The following is a 14,328-nucleotide window of genomic DNA, read 5'->3' as shown; positions in this document are numbered from 1 at the left end:
AAGCATAGTTATGATGTTTTATGATAATTTTATTCCACTTTTAATCATACAATATGCAATAGCCTACTTGCCTCGGTGATTCCGTGGTAAAATTGAAACATAGGCTACAACAGAGTATATGCACAGACTGGACTACAGCTCTGTCATCTACTGCTGATTGGTGATCATTTTCGTTTGCGAGTGTTTTATGGACTGCTTGAAGTGACAATTCGGAATAGGAGGAAGAGAATCAAAATATAGACCCGCGTGGGTAGGCTACCTCTCGAAGTGCCTCCCGCGATTAGGCATAGGCGGTCTTTCGTCTTTCTCAAGCAAAGGGATGACACGAGACCGCAAAGACATGGCAGGCTAAAAAGTCGGTCAGTCGTCCTGGAAAATGTCTAATTACAAGCACATGGCTTCTGTTGGTTCCAGAGGGATATGCAAGGACCATACAGGGCGCAAACCACAGTTTTTATGGTTGTGTATTTTCGGCCATGCTAATAGGCTACACATTTTGCGTGCATCTGAAGTCTACGTTAAACTACAGCACGCCTACATGTGTAGGCCTATGCTTTCGTTTGCATGGACTGGCCCATATGGTGCACGGCCATCTCATTGGCAACGTTTTGGACGAAAATATCAGTAAATCATTCATAATTGATAACAATCATGTTTCTGTACGGCGGCTAAAAAAAGAGTGATAGCAGTTGGAAAGTCCGACAGCAGCCTACTGTCAACGTGTTCTATTTAATGAAGTAATTACCATGCTGCTGTTACGGGACACCCTTCATTACAATGCTGTTTATGGCCGTTTGACTTGGTTTCAAATGTCTTCACGTTTCAAAATGTAAGCATACAAACTCCGTATAGTAGAGTAGAGTAGAGTAACATTTATTGATCCCGAAGGAAATTTAGGTGTCTAGCAGCATACATACAAAAATAAATAAATAGATTATTTCACATTAAACATTCAGATATAAAAAAGTCTCTCATTGCAATAGTTATTACTGATTGTTGAAGGAGGGGTGGGAGGGGGATGGAATGGGGGCATGGCCGGGGGGGGGGTTATGCATTCCAGTCACCAATAACAATCTCTTTCATTGTGTTGTTCTGAGTTGTTGAGTTAAATAGGTGGATGGCCCTGGGGTATCATGTCGATATCCTTTCCTGAGTTAAACAGTGGATAAATAATCAACTATTATCACTTATAAGGCGGGCGGAATTGGGGGACGGGCAGAATTAGGCGACTTGACTATAAACTCCAAAGAAATAGACTAAGGGAAATTGTTGCGTTATTGAGAAGTCACAGGTCTTTGGAGAAATGCTGTCCCCAAAATGTTTACCGGTAATCTAGAACTGGCAAAAGAGGATTGCTCACGTTTTGTTCCATCCTCTTGTGTATACAGAGTTGCGGACCACCTCGTCATGCTTTCTAATATCCAGGCTAAAGAGTCTTTACTCACAGCGACTATGTTGCTCGCCACATTCTTCCTTGTGCTCAAGCTTCCTCAAGCTTTTTGACCTGAATTTTGCATTTATACGACCTATCATATCATCTTGCTTTTCATAGTACTTCACAAACTCCATCTTCAGACCTTGCCTTGCAGGGCACACATGACGCGAAAGCGCCAGAGTCAGTGGCTGGCTGTAAAAAAAATGTATGTATTAAAAACTGTTGGCCTGCAACTCTTTTCCAGTTCAAAAACATGTCGAAAACAGCAGACTTAATCAAATAAATGTCATTTTTACAAATTTTACAATCCAACATTTTAATTTGTGAGCGCATCAGAGCAAACTGGAGCGGGGGAAATCATCGCTCCCGCCTTTGAATTCATAACCGCTCGGCGCTCTAACCATATTTCTCCCGCTCTGCTCCCCCGCTCGCTCCTCGCTCCTCGCTCCGCTCCGTTCACATGCTCTGCTTCATAGTAGACCAGACCACCAAACACCCCCAGACTTGGTCCCAGGGCTGCCTGGCAGAAGTCTCCCCCAACAAAGCCGTTCCAGCAGCCTCAAGGCACCACAACGCAAGCCTCTGCCTGAATATTGCTAGACAAGCTAGTCTAGAGTCGGAGATAGTTCCTGTGACAATATTATTGAGATAATATTGTCTGAATGACCAGCAATCATACCGTTATGGTAGCCCATATGCCATTGGCGGACGACTTTGCTTCAACAGAAATGTGATTCTCAGTCGACAAAACTCCTTTCGTGGAGTCGTCTCAGGAGATGAGTAGTTTGTGTCATGAGTCATGACTTAAAAAGTGAGAACATGTTAAAGTGCTGACAGTGATTAAAAATGCACATTTATTTTTGGCATTTTGGGGTTGGAGTGGTGAAGTCTGAGGAGGAGGTAACGGAGAGAGAGACAGAGACAGAGACAGATGAGGTGGAGTCAGAGTATGACTCTCCTCGCGCATGCGGGACTCATTGGGACTCTGGGAATGAACTTCATTGGCACCAAGGAAGCTCACAGGGGGGGGACAAAGGAGGAAAAATGTCCCGGGCCCAGGAAGAAATGGGGCCTAGAATTGGGTTCTCATTCCATTGTATGTATGCAATGGGTAGAGGGAACCATCATAAGACTTGCCAGAGCTGTCAGCGGCCCTGATTTACTCATTCATTCATTCATTCATTCACTCCATTCATTCATTCATTCATTCATTCATTCATTTAGTCACTCAGTCAGTCCTTAATTCTTTCAGATTTTTTCGGCATACTTTAAAACCATGGATATTCTACAAAATTTGAAAGGCCTTTGCTATCAGGAAGCGTGAGGGGAATTTTAACGAGTGTGTTCACGGTGAGCTAGCTTTGTGCTGAGTTGGCGTGGCCGGGAGCGAGATGTTGCGTCGAGATGGTTAGCATGTGCTCGTTAGCGTAGCCTGGAGCAGTGCGTGGTCACAGTAGTCTGCCTTTTAATGTTGGCTATCAAAGCGTGTGTGTGTGTGTGTGTGCGTGTGTGTGTGTGTGTGAGAGAGTACTACACACAAGCCTGCCAATTAGCCTTCCTATATTTTCCCTCTAGCAGCAGGAAATTCCTGTTAGCGTTTAAACTCAGACACGCTGTAGATAGCGGCTCCGTCTTAATTTTCAGCTCCCTCTTTTAGACTTCCTTTGCTCTCTTGCTCCATGGTCTCTGTACTCTGTGTAGCCTGCTGTATGTTGTTGCTCTCAATCCAGATTTCTCCACACTATGGTGTTGATGTTTAGATGCAAGTGAATAATTCACATTTTGCTGAATATTCCTTTTTTGTTTGCTTTTTTTCATCCGACTCCCCCGTTTGTTTACTTTAACTTCAATATTCAGCTGAAGGAATTTAGTAATGCTTCCCTCTCCATCACTTCTTTCTATAATGAATCGGTTGAATGAATTGCTTCAATATGATGTGCTGTCTTTGACTTTAACTTGCACCTCATGCCGTGCAGTTCCAGTTCCATCTGTCAGCTTGCCCCTCTCTCTCTCTCTCTCTCTCTCTCTCTCTCTCTCTCTCTCTCTCTCTCTCTCTCTCTCTCTCTCTCTCTCTCTCTCTCTCTCTCTCTACTCCTCCCATCCCTTTATCAATCACTCTCCCATCTACCACTTTATCAACCTCTCCCGACTCTCAGACTATCAGTTTACTGTGAGCGTGCGGTCTAACCCGACCACTGGGGTATTTTAGCTCTATTACTTAAGCTCTTCATAGTCATTAGTGTCAGCCGTGTCTCCCGCTGAAGATCTATAGGTCATTTCAGACCAAACACTTAACCCCCCGCCTTTGGTTAGGTCAGTGACTGGTACACTTCCGTGCGTGCGTGCGTGCGTGCGTGCGTGCGTGCGTGCGTGCGTGCGTGCGTGCGTGCGTGTGTGCGTTGGCTTGCATTCATTGTTACATGTTTATTACAGTGTTTGTGTTTCCTGATGCAGAGAGGGTAGTACCGTGTTGCAGAGGTGCTTAATACTGGCAAGAGCCATATGGGGACCGAGGAGCTGTCCATGGCTGACCCTGTGCATGTGCACATATGTGGGCACACGCGCACACACACACTTACACTTACACACACTTGCATATTTATTCGCACACATACATCTAGGCACATACACAGCCGTACTATGCACACACACACACACACACACACACACACACACACACACACACACACACACACACACACACACACACACACACACACACACACACACACACACACACACACACTTACACACACACTTACACGCACTTGCACATTTATTCGCACACTAGGCACATACACAGCCGTACTATGCGCGCACACACACACACACACACACACACACAGATCCCTCCTGCTGTGTGGCCACTGTGTAACACCCCGTGCAGCAGTCGGCCTATGAGATGGCAGCTTTTTAGCAGGGGAGCCACCAGATCCTGTTGCTATGGAGACTGGGGCAAAGCTTACTTTGGTGTGTGCGTGTGCGTGTGTGCGTGATGGAGAGAGAGAGAGACTGAGAAAGAGAGAGGTGTAGGAGGGGTTTATTATCGGTCTCTCCTTTCTTCCCCTTCTTCCATCACCCTATCCCATCTTCGCTCCCTTTTTTTTTCTTCCTCCGTTCCTGGTCATGTCCCCCATAGCTTCCCCGTACCCTGATATCTTTTATTCATTCATTCATTCATTCATTCATTTTTTCATCCCTCTGTGATCCTCTTCCATCCATCCATCTATCATTTTTTCCACTCTTCCACTCATTCCTTCATTTCCCATTCTTAGCGCTTATCTTCTTCCATCATCTTTCTCCATATCCCTTTCTCATTTCACCTCCCCCATCATTGTCTGAAGTGTCTCTTTTCTCTATCTTTCCATCTTTTTGTCTGTCTGCTTACCCCTCCGCTATTCCGTCCACATTGTTCCTTTCATCGCTTTCATTGGAGACCTCTCTCTCTCTCTCTCTCTCTCTCTCTCTCTCTCTCTCTCTCTCTCTCTCTCTCTCTCTCTCCCCCCCCCCCGACATGACCTTTTATCCATCATACCTTCATCTCTCTCTCATGATCACCCTGTGTCCTTTCTTTTTTTTTTGCTCACCTCTTTATACCTGTAGGCTTATTCGCTGATGGATGTCTTCACTTCTCCTTCTTAGTGCATCTTTGATGTCATATCCACCTTTTTATTGATTTTAACTGCTCCCATCTTTTCCCCTTACCCCTTTTCTTGCCCTCATATTCATCAGTGTGCGTGTGTGCGTGCCCGCGCGTTTGTGTGCGTGTGTTCGTGTGTGTGATGCGTTAACTCTGTTTTGGTGCAGCATTACAGTGTTGGCAAAGCAGCGGTAGGTAGTGTCTGTTGGCCCAGTGGTGTGTGGACAGTGTATTCTGGTGCAGTGGAGTGTGTGTGTGCGCGAGTTAGGTCTTTTGTGTGTGTGTGTGTGTGTGTGTGTGTGTGTGTGTGTGTGTGTGTGTGTGTATGTGAGAGTGTGTGTGGTGTGTGTGTGTGTGTGTGTGTGTGTGTGTGTGTGTGTGTGTGTGTGTGTGTGTGTGTGTGTGTGTTGGAGTGGCGGCGTTCATCTGTCGGTGGACAGCAGGGGGTGGTGTGTGTGTGTGTGTGTGTGTGTGTGTGTGTGTGTGTGTGTGTGTGTGTGTGTGTTCCTCTGCCTGAGGGTTGGCTGTGTTTTCCCTGCTGTGTCTCTTCCTATTAGCCTCCCCACGGCCCCACTGCTACTGCTAGCTGGGACTGCACCGCCAAGCCACTGTCTTACCCTCCCTCCCTCTCTCTTCTCTTCTGCTGCACCATAGACATGCTCTTTCCATCTTCCTCTTCTCCTCTCTTGGACTTCTCTCTTTTCTTCCTCGCTGCACTTAGCCTGTCCTCCTCTCCTTTTCTTCTCTCTTCTATTATCCTCTTCTGTACCCTTTTCTCTTTTGCCTTTCTTTGCTCTTCTCTTCTCTTCTCTTCTCTTCTCTTCTCTTCTCTTCTCTTCTCTTCTCTTCTCTTCTCTTCTCTTCTCTTCTCTTCTTCTTTTCTTCTTCTTTTCTTCTTCTCTTCTCTTCTCTTCTCTTCTTCTTTTCTTCTTCTCTTCTCTTCTCTTCTCTTCTCTTCTCTTCTCTTCTCTTCTCTTCTCTTCTCTTCTCTTCTTCTTTTTTTCTTCTCTTCTCTTCTCTTCTCTTCTCTTCTCTTCTCTTCTCTTCTCTTCTCTTCTCTTCTCTTCTCTTCTCTTCTTCTTTTCTTCTCTTCTCCTCTCTGCCTGTCTGTTGTTAACTCGTTGTCCGTTTGTCTTTGAGTCATTTCATCCTCCGTCCTTCCCTTTCTTTTGCTCTTCATTAGCTTCCCTTTCCATCTGTTTTTTCTCTCCTCCTTCGTCCCATCCCTCCTTTTTCCACCCCACTTTGCCTGACCTCTTTGTTTACTCTCTCTCTCTCTCTCTCTCTCTCTCTCTCTCTCTCTCTCTCTCTCTCTCTCTCTCTCTCTCTCTCTCTCTCTCTCTCTCTCCTCTCCAGACCTCAGCCACTGTGACTCTACCCTCTCCAACAATATTGGCTTGCAAACATGCGCACACACACACACACACACACACACACACACACACACACACACACACACACACACACACACACACACACACACACACACACACACACACACACACACACACACACAGTACAACAACTGATTTTCCACGTCCCAATGACTCCCACTACACACACACACGCACACACTCTGCTATGAGCGTGTGTCCGTGTCCCAGTTGCTTTGTGGGGTTGCCTGCTTGTGGTCGGGCCAGCATTGTTGCATGTGGCTGGTTGTGTTTTGAAACCAGATATTACGCTTTTTTACGGCATAATGGAGTTTCCAGGACAGCTGACAAGACCAGCTCAACTGTTTATCTCTCTCTTACACTCTCACACTCACACTCACACACTCTCACACACACTTTCTCTCTCTCTCTCTCTCTCTCTCTCTCTCTCTCTCTCTCTCTCTCTCTCTCTCTCTCGCGCTCTCTCTCTCTCTCCCTCTCTCTCTCTCTCTCTCTCTCTCTCTCTCTCTCTCTCTCTCTCTCTCGCTCTCTCTCGCTCTCTCTCCTTCTCTAGACCCTCACCACACAAGTTTTTTAATGCTCTCTCAACTTCCCAAGCAGTTTTAATGTTTGCCTTTAAGGGCCTGTATTCAATGCTGTAAGCTTACGTAAAGCATTGTTTTAATAAGTTGAATCATTGGTGTTCTGTAGTACTGTATATTTATGTATTAATGATTTTAGTAAAAGTGTGTTTAACCCTTCTCTCTCCCTCTCTCTTCCTCCACCCACCCCCCTCCCTCCATCCTTCTCTCCACCCCTGTAGAAGCACGACCAGGGCCAGGTGCTGCTGGATCTAGTGTTCAAGCAGCTGGAGCTCACGGAGAGAGACTACTTTGGCCTGCAGCTGGCCGACGACACCTCCGACAGCCAGGTTAACACACACACGCACGCGCACACACACACACACACACACACACACACACACACACACACACCACACACACACACACACACACACACACACACACACACACACACACACACACACACACACACACACACACACACACACACACACACACACACACACACACACACACACGTGCACGACACCGCCGACAGCAAGGTGAATATTGTATTGCGTACACACATGGGTCAATGACGTTGGGTAATAAACCCCTGGAATTCCCACACACATTCCCTTGCACTCTGCCTGTATTTAACATAACCTTGAAAGATGAAATTGATGTGTGCACACAGCCCAACATTGGGATGTCTGTGAACGGCTGTGGGCCAAATCTCAGCGGTTTTGGAAGCACCCTGGATGTCGGAAGCGAGCTGTCCCGCTTTCTGGTCTGTGGCGGACTTTTGAAGTCAGCCACACCTTTCACGTCTCCACCCTGCTATTTTCCCATGACCCTTTGCACTGGGAATCTCGCCCCCCCACCACCCCTTCCGTTGTTGCCCCCAGCAACCATTCATGTCCCTTTGCCCCTCCCTCCTGGCACCCCTTTCTCCAGCCGGATTGGCTGTACAGGTCTGGCACCCTCCAATAGAATCACAGCTTTAGTTTGTCATTGGATAAGTTCATATTCAGTCGCTAAAGTACCATTGGTTAGAGTACGGACTAAAAATGACTCTTCTTTTTTTTATTCATATTTAGAATGAGGTGCGTGTAAAAGTTGATAGGAGCAATATCGTATTTAGTCAGTGTGTGGGTTCGAAATAACAGGGCGAGCAGTGTCGTGTTAAAATACATCTTGTAATATTGTGGGGATTTAAATGACAGGACGCTATCGTGTTTAAGGATGTGGTGCAGTAGAATTGACTTGGGGGGAGGGGACTATCATATTTAGAGATGATTCGGATATGAAGAAGCGTGGGATTCAAATAACAGGGACAGACGGAAGAGAGAGTGTCGTATTTAACATGCTGCCAGCTCATTTAGAAAGCATGATGTGTGTGTGCTTGTGTGCGTGTGTGTGTTTCTCTGTGTGTTTCTCTGTGTCTGTCTTTGTGTGACTGTGCAAGTATCTCTGTGTCTTTGTGCCAGTCTGTCACTGTGGATGTGCGTGCATGTCTGTTTGTCGTTGCGTGTCTGTGCGTACGCGTGTGTGTGTGCGACTGTGTCTGGGTTTTTGGGGGCTGGGTGAAGCATCCTCTGTATCAGCAGTACGTGTTTGGTGTTTGGGGGAAAAATAGCGGAGTTGAACGAGAGGTCAAGCGCTGCCGTTTTTGAGTCTGTCAAAATAAAAGCTGTGGCTCCTCTCTCTCTCTCTCTCTCTCTCTCTCTCTCTCTCTCTCTCTCTCTCTCTCTCTCTCTCTCTCTCTCTCTCTCTCTCTCTCTCTCTCTCTCTCTCTCTCTCTCTGTCATACACGCGCACACGCACACCCACTGAAAAGTGTCTAGTCAGAGTTAACCTGTCAAACAGACTAAATCCCCTTTGAACACCTTACGCCATCCCATCCCTCTCGCTCTCCCCATTTTCCAGACACTCTGCATAATTCATCCCCTCTCATTAATCTGGCTGCTGCACTTTCCATGTCTGCCAGGGCCAGAGTACAAATGGGCACAGCTTTAGTAAGCAGGCAGAAGGCACCACACACGCATTATCCTACCTGGTTATATTATAACGCACATGCAGGGTTGCAGGATCTGTCTGATTTCCAGCCCCCAAAATGCTCAAAAAACGGCGGGAGGCACTGAATCCTGCACAATTTGAATTAAATTGTATTTGATTTATATGGCCATCAATTTACAGAAAAGCAGGCCCAATGCCTGTACCATTGTACCATACGCAAACACCAGGTATGCACATACACACACAACTTTTTAGCCAATAGACAAAGGCACCGCAACTACACACACACACACACACACACACACACACACACACACACACACACACACACACACACACACACACACACACACACACACACACACACACACACACACACACACACACACACACACACACACACATACACACACACACACACACACACCAGAACGAAGGCAGCTCATTCCTATGATCTGCTTCCTCATATCCCCAGATAAAAAGAAAAGCTCTTCTCGTCTCGTCAGTGCTTCAGCAGAAAACACAGCCCCCCCAGTGAATTTCCCATGTATTCATGAATATTTGATGAATATGGAGAGAGGCGCAGAAGTCCCTCCCTAACAACAACCACACTACACAACTGCTACTCCACTACACACTTAGCCCATTGTACAAAATGAAAAAGGGTTTGATGTGTTTTTTGTTCTTTTATTCCTTTACATTTTTGCACAGTGCAACCTTTGCCCTACCACCATTTTCCCATTTTACAAACCAAAAAAATAAATCAATGTTTTTATTATTATTCTTCTTCTTATTATTATTATTAAATGTGTCTTTTTGTATACCTTATGTTTTACAGAGGTGGCTGGATCCAAACAAGCTCTTAAGGAAACAATTGAAGCGTAAGTTGCACCAAGCCTTTATACAATGTTCTGTATTGCTTAATATACTGTATGCCATATGGAATAATGTATTGATGTAATAATTAATAGTGTATGTTATGTATATAAACATCACCGATGGCCAAGCTCAAGCGTTTTTTCCTCCTATTCTTTTTTTGTCTCTCCAGGAGGATCTCCGCATAATTTGCATTTCCGGGTCAAGTTTTTTGTGAGTGACCCAAGCAAACTTCAAGAGGAGTACACAAGGTGAGTCTGAATTGGGCACACTTCTGCTTCCAACCTCAAGGGCAACCAAAAGTAAAGACAGCATTGCATAGTGTTGCTTCAGAGCCCCCTGCGTCGGCTGGACTTTTCTATCCATAAGACTCCAGTCGATGTACGTTTCCCTCCACGTCTAGGCCGGGTCTTTTGGGAGGATATTATTCTTGTTGCCAAGACAACTACCCAATCACCAAACAGGGTTGGTACAAACGGTGACTCCTTACATACAAGCAGAGTACATGCCACGACCAAACATTAGCGATTGTGTAAAATCAGACGCTCATATTCAGCAGAGACCCAACAGAGTTCATCCGTCCCACCAATAGGTGATTTATCAATTCAGCTCTTACAGTCCATGCCTGCTTCACACCAGTCCATATCACAAGTGAGATAAGGTCTGGAGACTGCCTACTGAATTTATCATAGGGGATGAGTGGTTCTATGGTTGCCAATGGCCTTTTATTGGCCGTATACGTAGCCCATAGCCAATAGTGTCAGCTGTATTCAACAATCCGTTTGTCGAGGAATACGCGTCATCATCTTTCCACCACTCCCTGCTCTCGAATTGGCTCCCTACCTCAGGCTGGCATTTTGGGGCGAACTTCCATGCTTGTCGTTCAGATCGGAGCGATTGAGCAAAGCAGCATGGTATTTCCCAGGCTATTAGAGGTCCACTTGTGAAATTACCACCATGCTGCCATGAGTCCCCTGTTGCCCTTATTTAGGATGTGGCATTTGGGGAATTGCAAGTCTGCTAGTTTTTGGCATAGTTTGTTTTGACTTGATACAGCCCACATGCATATCTACTGTTCACACGTTCCCGTCCCTGTTGGTTTCAGCTGGTGACACTGTCTAATGGGGCGTGTGTGTGTGTGTGTGTGTGTGTGTGTGTGTGTGTGTGTGTGTGTGTGTGTGTGTGTGTGCGTGTGTGCGTGTGTGCGTGTGTGCGTGTGTGCGTGCGTGCGTGCGTGCGTGTGTGTGCGCGCGTGTGTGTGTGTGCGCGCGTGTGTGTGTGTGCGCGCGTGTGTGTGTGTGCGTGCGTGTGTGCGCGCGCGCGTGTGTGTGTGTGTGTGTGTGTGTGTGTGCGCGTGTGTGTGCGCGCGTGTGTGTGTGTGTTTATACAGGTACCTGTACTTTTTGCAGATCAAGCAGGACATCCTCTCTGGAAGGTTAGTTGTGCGTAAGCCTGTTTTTGTGTGTGTGTGCCTGTTATTGTGTGCATGTCTGTTTTTGTGTTTGTCTTTTTTGTGTGTCCAAGTGTATTTGTGCCATGTGTGTGCATGTTGAGTTGGATATAATTGTAAATAACTGTCTGTCTTCTATCTCATGGCTGTTTCTCTTCCATTTTTTCCCCTAGGTTGCCCTGTCCACACAATACTGCCACTCTCCTAGCCTCTTATGCTGTGCAATGTAAGTACACACACGCGCACACACACATGCACACACACGCACACACAGAGTAAGTGCTCAGGGCTCTTCTACAGACATACACGCAGACACAGACTTATGCTCTACTGGTCACGTCAAAGGTGAGTGTGTGCGCGTGTGTGTGCGCGCGCGGTTGTGTGCATTTTCTATTTTCCATGTCTATGCATTAAGCCTTTGACTTCGATATTCGATATTCGAATATAAGTCGAATGTTAAGAAAATTCGAGACATTCGAACGAATATTAATTGGCCATTAATATTCGAATCTGACATGGGTATTGTTTTTTTTTGGGTATTTCATCAACCATGGCTGGTTAATCACTACAGCTGTGTTGAGGAGAGTCGCGCGTGGCGCATCTCTCTGTGTTCCGTAGCAGGACACTTGCGACAGCAGTCTTCCCCGGAGTCCGCATTAACAAGCAGATGAGTGCTGCAGAGTTCCATTCAAGTGAATGGCTACAGTTAATAAACAAAGCATCATCACATTACTTTCTGGAGTTGTTGACGAGTTTCTGGAATTATGTGATTCAACCCACAAGTTCCTGTGATTACGCCAAGAGTAAGATAATAACTTCTTGTTTTTTGGATTTTGACCAAATTAGCTTCGTTGGTCTGGGTGTCAGATCAGGCAGACTCCATGTGATGATTTTGTTAGCATGCTTTTAGCATGTTTTTAGCGCACTGCTAGTTTGTGTAATGTTCGTTTTTAGACGAGAGCAGTCATCTTACCTGGACCTACAAACACACTACCTAAATGTCCGTCATTAGTGATAGAAAATAAATACATATTTGTTGATATTGGTGCTGTGTGCTCAATTCTCATGATTCCCATATGATCCAATTCAAATTTTAACTTGGGCTACAAGTTTGACATGGCTGCTAGCTTTGCCATGTTTTAATCTGCATTCACACCTCTAAGTACCGTCTTCTTAATAAGTGCTGAACGATCGCTAAACAATAATGGCTGGTTGAATGCATGTTGTTAATGGGCCATTAGATCTCTGGTTGGAATAGCCTTTTACTAGTCATTGACTGGGGGAAAGAACAACTTCAGCTTGACATCAGGTCTAATTGGGGCAATTTTAATGGTAAAAAATATGGATAAATATTCGAATATATTCGAATATCATTTTTAATTTAGAAACGAACTTCGACTGTGATTTTGGGGCACAAGTCAAAGCCCTAATGTCTATACGGCATTCCCCTGATCTCCCACTCCTCCCAGCATTTAGTTTATCAGCACCTAGTGGGGGTGTTGTGTGCTATGGGCAAATAGCAGACCTTGAAATGTGTCCATCATGTAAACAACACACACGCACGCGCGCACACACACACACACGCACACACACACACGCACAGTAACATCTTAGAGCTCTCAGATACAGTTCAAGGCCTTCTGCCCTTTATGGACAGGCAAGCAACACGATGCAGTGTGTGTGTGTCTGTGTGTTTTGTGTCCGGATGGACCTCGATGCTGCCTTAAGTGGGGTCAGGGGGTCTATTGGTATATTTTTTTGCTTGTTCTGCGTTCACTATGGTTGTGGTTCAATGTGGTTGTGTGTGGGTGCTCTTTCGAGTGCAGAAATCGGCGAGGCTTCCAACATTTCACACCATCAGAGACGTGTTGGACATCTAGTAGCTATATCCCCCCCCACACACACACACACACACACGGGTCCAACATGTCCTTCAGTGCAACGGACACTTTTGCTTACTGTAAATGCAAAGAAAAAGAGATTTTTTAAAATTATTTTTTTAGCTTGGCTTTCATGCATTCAAAAAATTGTAGAAACAAAAAAATAGCAAAAGCGTCTGTTAGCACTGAAGGACAGTGTCATGTTGGACGTCTTTGACACACACACTCACACACAAACGCACAAAGATATGATTATGACTGTCTCGCCACACACAGAGACACACACACACTCACACTATTTCCCTCCAGACGGTATGCTTTTTTCCCCTCGTTCCTTTTTGGTCCTGTGTTCTTGCCATAATTGCTCTTGGTATCATGGATCAGTTTGAGTAAGGTAAGGGTACCCATTAAGCCCACCAAAATCTAAATTTCTTTATTTTTCAATCATCTTCACATATTGTTTTTTTGTGAAATTATTTGTTAAATAGTAATATTTACCTCTCTTCTCAATGTTTGTCACTGAGTTGATGGATATTTCAAAGTACAATATGAAGATTTTTTACGAGAAAAGTGAAAAGTCTGAATGGGCTTAAATGGTACCATTGGTACCATTTAAGCCCACTTGTGTTCCAAATAAGCTCATATAGTTATTTCTCTATCAAAATACCTTGTGAGGTGTGTGAATTGAGTTTAAACAGTGGAGCCTACATGGCATAAATGGTTTCAGACCAAAAATGTAAGATTTGCTCAAAAAATAGTGCATAAAACCTAATTAAATATTACGGCATCTTTTACTTCATATACTTCATAAAATTCTTCATCCAAACAGAGAAATGTATTTTTTCTTATTGATTATTGTTAGTTCATTACATTACGCCTTTTAAAGCAACAACTTGGGATTGTACAGCACTTTTTATGTCCCTCAAAGGCATTTTTCATAAGCATGCATGCAAACTTGCATGCATTTCAATGGGGTGTACCATTTAAGCCCACCTTGTACCCATTAAGCCCGCCTATACAAAAAGCTATTTTATGGAAATAATCAACTCCACAAAACATTTCATGATGCATTTCTTTAAAGACCAATGCCAA

The 14,328-nt window shown here is 45.0% G+C and overlaps 1 protein-coding gene across 2 annotated transcripts in view; it reads left to right on the top strand.

Moving 5' to 3' along the window:
- The window catches only part of LOC134459191 (tyrosine-protein phosphatase non-receptor type 4-like), a 127,476-nt gene that overhangs the window by 44,176 nt on the left and 68,972 nt on the right, over positions 1-14,328 (top strand). For both annotated transcript variants that reach the window (XM_063211478.1, XM_063211477.1), the window contains exons 3-7: positions 7,272-7,379; positions 9,869-9,911; positions 10,079-10,157; positions 11,297-11,341; positions 11,530-11,582. In XM_063211478.1, the coding sequence (XP_063067548.1) occupies positions 7,272-7,379; positions 9,869-9,911; positions 10,079-10,157; positions 11,297-11,341; positions 11,530-11,582 (328 nt within the window). The remainder of the gene's footprint in view (positions 1-7,271; positions 7,380-9,868; positions 9,912-10,078; positions 10,158-11,296; positions 11,342-11,529; positions 11,583-14,328) is intronic.

Source organism: Engraulis encrasicolus, chromosome 12 (genome assembly GCF_034702125.1).
Source record: "Engraulis encrasicolus isolate BLACKSEA-1 chromosome 12, IST_EnEncr_1.0, whole genome shotgun sequence".
Lineage (NCBI taxonomy): Eukaryota > Metazoa > Chordata > Actinopteri > Clupeiformes > Engraulidae > Engraulis > Engraulis encrasicolus.
This window is presented reverse-complemented; position numbering and strand designations above follow the sequence as displayed.